This window comes from Myiozetetes cayanensis, unplaced genomic scaffold, assembly GCF_022539395.1.
Source record: "Myiozetetes cayanensis isolate MyiCay16 unplaced genomic scaffold, myiCay2020 scf3, whole genome shotgun sequence".
In the NCBI taxonomy this organism is placed as follows: Eukaryota; Metazoa; Chordata; class Aves; order Passeriformes; family Tyrannidae; genus Myiozetetes; species Myiozetetes cayanensis.
In genome coordinates, this window is record NW_026087521.1 from 18,590,218 (window position 1) to 18,600,410 (window position 10,193).

Sequence of the window (10,193 nt, forward strand, 5' to 3'; positions counted from 1 at the left end):
ATCAATGATATTAATACCAGATAGAAGCACAGGAGAAACCAAGAGCTGTCACCAACTTGCTCATTTTGGCAGAAACACTCAGCTAATGGAACCATATTAACACATCAATTTCCAACTTTCAACTGTAATGAAAAGCTATTTTTAAAAATCATTACTTTCAGTATATGGTGTTTCAGCCACATGGCTTCTATTAGTGTACAGGGGAGTTTCACAATGAAAGCTGCCTGTGCAGTACTGAAAGTGCACCTTTTATGTTGAGCTAATCCCAGAGGGGAGTCAGCACTCATGCTCGTGTCCTTTTGACCTTTATCCTTTTAATGCATTTTGCCTCAGTAGCAAAAGGTGAAAACCTAGTTTTTATGTTTCAAAACAGACCACTTCAACAGTGATTCTCTGTGAAGCTAAGGAAAGTAACATTGGCTCCTGTGGAAATGTTGAAAGTCCCTAGCTCAGCAATCAACAATAGCTTAACAAACGTGGTTTTAGAATCGTTTTTCTGGTAGCCCTTTGAAGCTCACCCATGTGGCCTCGCTGCCATCTCTCTCAACAGCTGTGAACATGTGAAGCGTTGGAGTGGAAGATGTTAATTACTGTCAGCTACTGGAATTTCTCCAGGGACCACTTGTGGTTAGAAACACATTTCCCTAAAGAACTGCAGTAGGCGTTGGGATCATCTCTTCTGTAGCGTACCTGAATCCTCCCCTCTTAAGCAAAAGGAATCTCTCAGTCCAAAGCAAAACTCAAAATGTTCACTTTTAAGTATTCTTCTCTTAGGACATTGTGTGATTTTCCTAAGTAATCTTAACCGTCGAATCTTTTACTTCTACGAATAGAGCTCCAATAGGGTTTTTCATGTACATGGGAGTTTCTCAGGAACTAGATTGAGGTATATATGTACATATATATATATGTATTTTCATTAAAAACTGGAGAAGCAAGTCTAAAATGAAACAAAATCAGAAAACATAGAAAACAAATTGACGGATGCAACTGTGGTTAGGTTTGGTTTTTTTTTTCTGAATAATTTGAACTTTTTTACGGCCACGTAAAAGCTATGCACCTTCCCTCCATGTCATCAGACAACTGTACAGACCAAAAATGGTCTTTTTCCTTCAGTTTTACCTCCTGCTATTCACGGGCATTTTGAGTCTGAACCAGTTAGCATCAGGAGCTTGATGTGATGTCAGCAAGATATTCCCCACAGGGAACCAAAATAATAGCAGATGAGCTGGCAGCAAGATCCCCAGAATGGGAAATAACATAAACCCCACAGGTTCTAAGCCTTTATGTGATAACTACCCAGCACCTTTAAGCATGAACACATCCTTAAATATACCTTGTAGGTAAATTATCCCTCTGTGGTAGTTAAATCTAGTAATCGCTACCACCCCCGCAAAAAGACCAAGTCAGGTCAGTCTCTGGCTGCAGAGACACCAGGATGAACTCAATAATCTGACGGACTTGGCTCCCAACGTGCTAAAAGAAATGCTGAGAACGTTTCTCTTGTTCTTTGCTGTAGATGAGGATAGTACATACTCCCCTGTACTTTTTCAAGTGACACAGCAGTCTTTTCAGATAATCTAAGGGAGTTGAAGGGAAAACAAGCCACCCTGCTCTCCAAGAATGCTGTCCCTTTCCTGTAAAGGCACAGGAACCTCATCCACCCCCAGGAGAAAGGGGTAAGCAGGAAGAAGGAAACTGAATATAATGGAAAGTAAACATGTTAGCTGTGAAAACAGTAACCACCAGCAGCTCCAGAAATCTTTTCTTGTTATACTCAAGGACACTGGTATTTCAGTTATTCACAGTTTACAAAGTCCCACAATTACAGGCCTATTCCCTTTAATGTAGGCCATTAGTGCTGTTGTATTGTACTCCTTCTCCAGGTCAAAATCAAATACACTAATCAAAGAGTAGATACAGTCCATATGAGGGATTGCTTTATTCTTCTAAAACAATCACTGCGTAATGGCATAGTCCATACACTAACTCAGGGTCAGCTGCTGCAGGCCTTTAACAGAGTAAGATGTTTAAAGTGTGTTTGAGATGGTAAAAGAGTGTTCCCCAGCTACCATCAAGAGTAACTTGATAGTTAAGATAAAAGCACACAAACACAGAAGTGTTATATACAAAAAGTTTAATTGAAATACCTGTATAAAAAATATGATCTCCATACATTTCACACTGTTAAACAGAAGAAAAAAATCCAAATCCAAGCTGCATAAATGCAACCAGATCACAGAAACACAGCTATTAAAATAAATTAAGGTTTATGACTCTGCCACTCTACCTTCCAGAGCCAATGCACGGAGACTGTACAATGTCAATAATTTAAAACCCTTCCAAACAGCATTACTTTACATTTCTGGTACAATAATACCAGACAAAAGGCATATTGACTAACTTTAGAAAGTCATTCTATTTCCCTTAAATTAGACTTTGTACAACAATTTCCCATCTTCCAACAAAAAACTGATAAGGTCAGAATTTTTTTTTTTCTTTTAAAACAAAAAGTTAACAGGAATGCAGAAAAAAGTGCCATGGGCAAACCACTAGAATTCCCATGGAGAAGGAGGGGAAAGCACAGTGTTGAATAATTCTAACCAAATAAATTAACCAAATAAATAGCCACAGCTGAAAACTGTGGGAGGTCTTCTAAATTCCAAACAATAAATAATTGTATAGTACATGGGAAAAACCAAGTTTACATAAACACATTATACAGGTATGGAAAAAAAAAAAGTCCTTGAATATTGCATTGATTGTGCATTCATCATGCCCATACATACTTTAAGACTCGCAGGGTGACAAAAGGCCAGGGGGAGTTGAGAAAGGGGCTTCTCATGCCCAATGGTAGAGATGATAAAAAGGAAACAAGAATAAATGTTTCTGACAAAGAAGCCGATATACCTGTTCATATTTCTGTGCAGGCTAGAGGAAATATTTTGAGCAGCAGAGGTGGGTTGGATTTGGAAAGGGCGGGGGGGGGCGGAGTGAAATGTCTGTGTTCAAGTATTCCATCACCAGTGGATGGGACTACTTCATTCAATCACCGAACAGGTTCTCCAATGCATCATAGGAGCTGCTTCCTCCAGCACTGAGACTAAAGGGAGCGAATTCCTATAATGAACTGGATCTTCTTTGGACATAGACAGCTCAAAAAAGAAAGTCCCACTGAAGCAGCTTTCAAAAAGGCACTCAAAAGCAAATAAAATCTAGTCCAGGCTCTATGAGAGCAAAAAAGTTTACCATGTATTCAAGAGGTCACTGCTTTCTTAATAAGGTCAGTCTTTGACTAAGTACTGGCCTGCAACTCCCAAACATCAGCGTTTCCAAAGGAAATCTCTCATTCCAAAGCAGAAACCAGCAAAGGGGGAAAACAAAATCAAGTCCCTCAGACAAAGATTCAACTACAGAATAATGAATGCATTTTTCTAGCCCCTCCTATGTATTGGCAGCAGCACTGTGGTCTTTCTGCTTGTAGCTCCCCTCCCAGTGCGAGGTCCTTAGTAATTCACAGACTCTCATTACTTGAACTTGTGCTAGATACATCAGTATCAATGGTCCGTAGCCTTATGTCACAGTCCTCAGACTTCACTACTTCAGATTTGTGCATCCATTGATGGTCAAAAATTTGCTCAAGTGTTGGTCTGTCTGAAGGCCTCAGTGAAAGGCACCATTTGATCAGCTGTTGACATTCTGTACAAAAAAAGAAAAAGAAAGCTATGTTAGACTAAGGAAGCAAAAAAAGACAATCCTGAGTAATAAAAATCCACCCATAAAAGCTCATATGTACAGGACTACTTAAAAAACCCAAAACCCCACCTGACCCCTATAGAACTCACCAGGTGAAATTCTTCTCCTGAAGTATAACCGTCCCCTCAAGATTTCTTCATCTTGCTCAAAAGGGATGTCTCCACAAACCATATCATACAGTAGAACTCCCAGAGACCATACTGTTGCTGACCGCCCATGGTATCTGTGGTATCTGATCCACTCTGGAGGGCTGTATACTCTTGTTCCTGAAAGCAAAAAAAAAAAAAAAAAAAAAATAGAGTAAAGGTTTAAAGTGCTTCCCTGTTGTTCAGCTCCTTCTGGTAGAGCTAAATTAAATTCATAAACTTGACATTTGGGAATTAAAAAAAAAAAAACTTTCAATTTTTTTACAGGCCAAAACCATTAGTGGTGTAATTTCAGGTCATCTGTGAGGTTACACCATCAACAGACTTGGCCCATCCGGTTGTGCTATTTCGTTGCAAGGAATAACACAGCCCCATCAGCTGACTGTTTACTGAGGCGAGCTCCCTTTCACTGACCACGTGGCGTCTGCAGCATCACACCAAAAATAGACACAAAAGGACAAAGGGGGCTGGCGGGGAGGCGGAGAGGGCGACAAGAAGGTGAAACTCAGGTCTGCCCGCATTACATGAAGCTAATCTGCCTTATCCAATTCCGCAGGGCAGTAAACAAAATAGGGCCGCTTACGATTTCTGTTTTTAAGGCCCCCCTCGGGCTTCTATGCGGCAGTTTTTCCCAACCCGCCTCCCCTCCCCTCCCTCTGGTGCCCGCGGGCTCCTTGGATACCAAACAAAACGGGGAATTCGTGATGCCGAGGGTCACGTGCGGCAGGGCTTCGGGTTTCACAACAAACAGATGTGAGTGCGGCAGCTGGGGGCGGGGGGAACGAGGGGAGCAAGGACTAGGGGAAATGCTCTCTCTGGTCACACACTGGCTTACGTTCAGCTTTTCCACCTCTAAACCATCGACCCCAGCCCTGAAATCTGTATCAAATCATTTTGAGGGAGCACACTTATCTCCACTGCTTTAAAATCTGCAATGCGGGATTTCCAGGACACTGCCGGAATGGGAGGGGGAGGTACCGCTCCGAGTTAAAAAAAGCACCGCATATAAAAACTGCATATCCACACATGGAAACATCCGACACTGGCAAAGCCTCCATGTAAACAGATCGCCCTCTAGGAAAAAAAACCCGCTTTTTCCAAGACAGGGAAACAGAAACTGCTGCGTCACTGCCTGGAATCGCTTTTTTCCTACGCAACTGAACACCCCTAAGCTGCTTCGGGTCCATAGGTTTCCATTATCGGTAGACCTGATATGAATCCCCGTGTCAGGGCACTGCTCGCTACTGCTTGGTACCGGCAACGGGCTAAGTGGTGGCTTCACCCCAGGAGGAGAGCGGGAGTCTGCCCCCGGCACGGGGAGGACACGTACCGTCGAAATCGGTATAGACTGTGTCCTTGAGGAGGGCTCCCGAGCCAAAGTCGATGAGCTTCAGCTCGCCCGTGCGGAGGTCAACTAGCAGGTTCTCGTCCTTGATGTCCCGGTGCACCACGCCGCAGCCGTAGCAGTGGCGCACCGCCTCCAGCACCTGCCGGAAGAACCCGCGGGCCGTCTCCTCGTCCAGAGCGCCCTTCTCCGTGATGAAGTCGAACAGGTCCTTCACCAGCTCAGGCCGCTCCATGATGATCAGATAGCCGTCGGGCCGCTCATACCAGTCCAGCAGCTTGATGACCCCTCTGAAGCCGGAGCCCACCTTCTTCAAGAGGACGATCTCCAGGGGAACCATGACACCGCTCTGGGCAGAGAGAGGGGGGCGCGGGTCAGCGGGGGGGCGGCGCGGCCCGGGGCGCCCCCTCTCCGAAGGGAGGGAGGTGGGGAGGGGCAGGAGAGAGGAGGGCGTGCATGGCGGGGAAGGAGGGCGCGGCCGACGGGCCCCCTCCGCCGCTGCCGCAGTCCGAGGGGCGGGCGCGGCGCTGCGGCGGCGAACCCCCGCCAAATTCCCTCCCGACGCAGAGGGCGCGCCAGCGGGGCGGGCCCCGACGCCCACACAATGGCCCCGCCGCGGCGGCGCCCCGCGGCACCCCCGGAGTCTCCCCCAGGTACTTACAATCGTGCCCCACTCGGTCACCCGCTCCTTCACCACATGCTTCACGGCAACCTGCAGAGCGGGGAGAAAGGAGGCGCCGTGAGCGGCGGGGCGGGCTCAGCCTGCGCTCCGCCGCCGAAGGGCCGGGCCGGCCGCGCCCGCCGCTTCCCGCGCCCGCAGATTCCCGCGCCGCGATCCCGCCCGCCGCCCCCGCCCGGGCGCCCCGCTCCTCACCGGCAGCCCGTCGGCGATCCTGCTCCCCGCGTACACGGTGCCGAAGCCCCCGCTGCCCAGTACGGAGCCCACCTGGTAGACTTTATCAAACGGCTCCTTCTCCACTTTCACTGGGGAAACGAGAGGGAAACACCCGCGTCAGTGTCTGCAGCCGCGCTACGCCCGAAATTAAAAAAAAAAACAAACAAACCAAGAAACAACCCCAAACAAACAAACAAACCCAAACAAAAACCAAACCACAAATGCTCTGCCCAGCGGACGCGTACTGTGAGCGCCGCCCCGATTCCAACCAAGTTTGGTTTTTTTTTTTAAAATATATTGTTTTCTTCAGTTAAGAAAAAAAAAATGGAAAAGGTAACAAAAAACCAAACGCAGCTCCGGGAGCTGCGAGATGCTGGCCCCGGCACCCCAGTAACGCGGGGTCGACCCGCGCCCACCGGCACGGCGCTGGTAAGGGACACCCCAGCCCCGTACCTGGCTGGAGAATCTTCACAGGCAAGTGGTCCATGCTGGGGCTGCAGATATGCGCCAGCGAGCCAAACTTGGAAAGCAACATCTTCCGAAGGGAGGAAAACGGCGAGTCCTCAGCGGTGGCTCCGCCGGCGTCCTCCCGGCTCAGTGCTTGGCGCGGCTCTCCTCGCTCCGGAGCCGGCGGAGGGCGGCGGGCCGCCGATATCTTCTGCGCAGCTCCTTCCTCAGCCGGGAGCGGGCACGACGGAGTCCTGGGGGAGGGGGGTCCCCGCCGGCAGCGATCCAGGCGCCGGTCGCACCAAGTCCTCGGGAGAAACGCAGTCAGCGAGCGCGCCGCTCCCGCGCTCCCTCTTCCACTCGGCGAGAGCCGCTCAGGACGCAGGGAGGCACAGGCAGAAGAAGGGCCCTCCCCGCAGGCAGGCGAGTCCGGGGGGTGCCGGGCCGCGCGTGGAGCCCGCCCCTGCGGGGGCCGCGGCGGCAGGAGCGGGCTGGGCGCCGCAGTGAAGCCGTGGCGGGCGCAGGACCGACCGCGCCGCCACCGAGCTGCCCGCGCGCTTCTGAGCCGGCGGCGCCGCCGAGCCGCCTCTTAACTCCCAATATTTTGATGCGGGCAGAGTGCGGCGAGTGCGCCAAGGATATCCCTCCGCGGGGGAGGGGAGGGGGGGAACACCTCTCCCACCGCCCCCACCGCCCCCTCCCCTCCGCGCCGGGGCGCCCGCGGGGCGGCGGCCACGACTGCGGCGTCCCGTGCCCGCCCCACCGCGCGGGCGGGCGCGGGCAGGGCGGGGGTCTGGGAACTACTTGTTTGTAGTAAGCGGCGCGCAGTTACACCCTGTCTGGGAGGGCACGCATCACACATTAGCGACGCAAAAAAAAAAAAAAAAAAGAAACCGTCCCCCCCCCAAAAAAAGGAGGGGGTGGGGGGAGATCCTCCCGCGTGCGTTAGCGCCGCGCGCGGCCAATCGCCGCGCGCCCTTTCAAAGGGCTCCCGGTGCGGCCAATGGGGAGCGCCCTCATTTGCCTGCGGCGGCGCGGCCGGGCGGCGGCAGGGCGGGAATGCCGCGAATGCCGCGGCGCCGAACCCGCCCCGCCCCGCCCCGGGCTGCGGGAAGGGCGCTGCGAGCAGGACCGGGCCGGGCCGCTGCGGCGGGGCTGCGCGGGGCTGGGACGCCAGCAGAGCCGGGGCACGGTGGCTCCGCGGAGCCGGCCTGTAGTGTAGCCCAGGCGCGGCGGTTCAGCCGGCCGGTGCTCCCCAGTCAGCACGCGGCACTCCCCCGCCCTCCGTGGCGGTTCCCCCTCCCCGGCGCTGCCCCTTCGGCTCGGCGCAGCCGGCGCCGTGCCAGCGGGGGGACGCCGGCGCCTGCCCTCCGTGCCTGCCTCCGTCAGTTGCCTCCCCTGTGCGGAAGCCCCGCGGGGCCGGTGCGGCGCGACGGCGGGCGCCGCAGCCCCGGCGGCGCGACTCGGCTCGGAGGAGCTCAGGGCTTCTCTCCGCTCCGCGTCCCTCTACGGCGCCGCGCCATGAGAGGGCACAGACCTGCTCCACTTCCCGGCGCTGCCGCCTCCGCCCCGCCCTGCAGGGGGCGCTGGATCAACAGGAATCGCGGCGAGGGCGCGTCCCGCCAGCGGCGCTCGCGGGGGTCCCCGCGCCCGGTCCCGTTACGGGGGTCGGGCCTCCGAGGCCGTGAGGGGAGACCGAGGCAGTTGGGGGAGCCCAGGGGGAGAGGGAAGGCAGGGGGCATTTGGAGGATCTTGGCGAGCGTCTGTCCAGCAAACTCGTGGGCCAGTGCTTTAGAAACTGGGTGGGCGGGCAACAATATCTTAATCTCCAGCAGCTACTGAGAGCCCCGCCCAGACGCCTGTGAACAGCACGACGTCTGCAGGCAGCCCCCCAGCACCGCCACCCCTGTCACACCCCGTGCGTGGTCTACAGCAGGGAAAAAAGTGGTGATACCGGTGCTCCACGGGGATCCCCAACGTGAGGGTGTTTTTGGACAACCGCTTGGCAGCCCTTCCCACCCTGAGCCTTGCAGTTGGCATTGTCTGATAATAGTAGTGCTGTAATCTCGGGCAGTCGTGCCCATAAACAAAGCAAGGGCTTCTAGGGAGAGGTAATTTCTTTTATTAGATTAGACCAGCTGATGTAAAGGTCAAGTTTTCAGGCACAGTTTCAACCCTTCATGTCCCAGAATGTATTTTTTGAAGCTAGATCAATTAGACTATGAAAGGTACTACCTCGCTTGCAGACCATGGCATTTGCAAAGGCTCCAAAATAAGCTATGGAGTTTATTGAACAGTTGAAAAATTCAGGAGGTTTCATGCTTATGAATTGTTTTTTTTTTTTTTCTTAAAGCTAATGAATTGGATTTATCAGATAAAAAACCCCATCTTTCTTATTGCTTTATATTATTGTTTTTATTTGCATCAGATATCCTGCCTTTTGGCTGTCTCAAATCACATTAAATAAGTTTTTAGCAAGTTTCTCCCGATAGTGGTATAGGCATGCTATTCTTATGTTTATTGCTGCTGAAATGTAAACAACTACAGAGTAGGTTTCACGATCTCACAGTACATGTTCCAGGCTTGTTTTAAAATATTTAGCTGTATCTGCCTTCTGCTGTAACCCTTGTCAGTGCCTTGTTATGAGTATTGTTTTAAATGGAGAGGAAGTGTTTCTCACTTCCAAAATGAAACCTCAAGTTATTAAAATTTTTAAGTAGAGAGAACAGGCATGAAATATTAATATGTGTAAGTGCTAATTATTTAGGGAATTAACATTGCAAGTTCTTATTACTACTTTTTTACATGACAAAACATGAAAAAACATGCATGTATCCTAGTCTGCAAATGTAAAAACATTGGACTTTTTCATTCCAACTATATTTGGAATTTCTTAAATCAATCTTTATGTTGCCAATCTGTAGTAAATCAGTCATATGCTTACCTTGAACCTGTTCAGGAAATATACAGTTCCCTCAAAATCCTACTGAGTTTAAGCTACATCTTCTTTAGCTGTGTCAACTGTAATATTTTGAATCAAAATAACATGGCATACCTTTACACATCTACATTTGTAGCAAAATGCTAATTAAAAATTCCATGATCAATTCTGGCATTGGTGTAACTGCCTGTCTGATTTGTATTTTCACAACAGTGTAAAAGGGAGGTTATTACGTACCTAACATTAAAGAGAACAAGACAGTTGCTCTAAAAAAAAAAAAAAAAAAAAAAAATAAGGAGTGATGGGAGGTATTTGTTCTTCATTCATTTAATTTTGGCAGACAGACATTTAACTTGTATACAGCTACAAGCATCTTGGTTTGACAGAATTACAGATGGATCCCAGACATGGAATTTACCCTGTCTTTACACATAAGCCTTTCATGGGTTTGTGGTGCTCCTTTGATCTGACTTGAAACATGCAGTTCAGTGGTCCCAAACAATTATAGTTACAGAAATATTTTATAAACTAGTTTTGGCCACTTCAGCAGTGGCTTTGCAACTATAAATGGAAAATCATTTGTGGGTAGGATGCCAGTTTGCTGTAGAATTCATTTTTTCTGTTCAACAGTCCCCAAGGAGTGGGTTTGTCAGGCACAGAAAG

The 10,193-nt window shown here is 50.2% G+C and overlaps 1 protein-coding gene across 1 annotated transcript; it reads right to left on the reverse strand.

The window, feature by feature from the left end:
• Window positions 1–2,120: 2,120 nt before the first annotated feature.
• PIM3 (Pim-3 proto-oncogene, serine/threonine kinase) lies at window positions 2,121–7,130 on the reverse strand. Its single transcript, XM_050324230.1, has 6 exons — window positions 6,596–7,130; window positions 6,122–6,231; window positions 5,909–5,959; window positions 5,233–5,596; window positions 3,846–4,022; window positions 2,121–3,699 (listed from the first exon to the last, which is right to left on the reverse strand). The coding sequence occupies exons 1-6, from the start codon at window positions 6,675–6,677 to the stop codon at window positions 3,515–3,517; spliced, it is 969 nt and encodes a 322-aa protein (XP_050180187.1). The 5' UTR covers window positions 6,678–7,130; the 3' UTR covers window positions 2,121–3,514.
• Window positions 7,131–10,193: the final 3,063 nt, after the last annotated feature.

What these genes read in the sequence shown, in the direction of transcription:
- PIM3 (XM_050324230.1), bottom strand. Translation starts at nt 6,677, where the DNA reads ATGTTGCTTTCCAAGTTTGGCTCGCTGGCGCATATCTGCAGCCCCAGC. An exon ending in TGTGAAGATTCTCCAGCCAG is followed by an intron (nt 6,232 to 6,595) that starts GTACGGGGCTGG and finishes TCGTTTCCCCAG; the next exon opens with TGAAAGTGGAGAAGGAGCCG. An exon ending in GGATCGCCGACGGGCTGCCG is followed by an intron (nt 5,960 to 6,121) that starts GTGAGGAGCGGG and finishes CCCGCTCTGCAG; the next exon opens with GTTGCCGTGAAGCATGTGGT.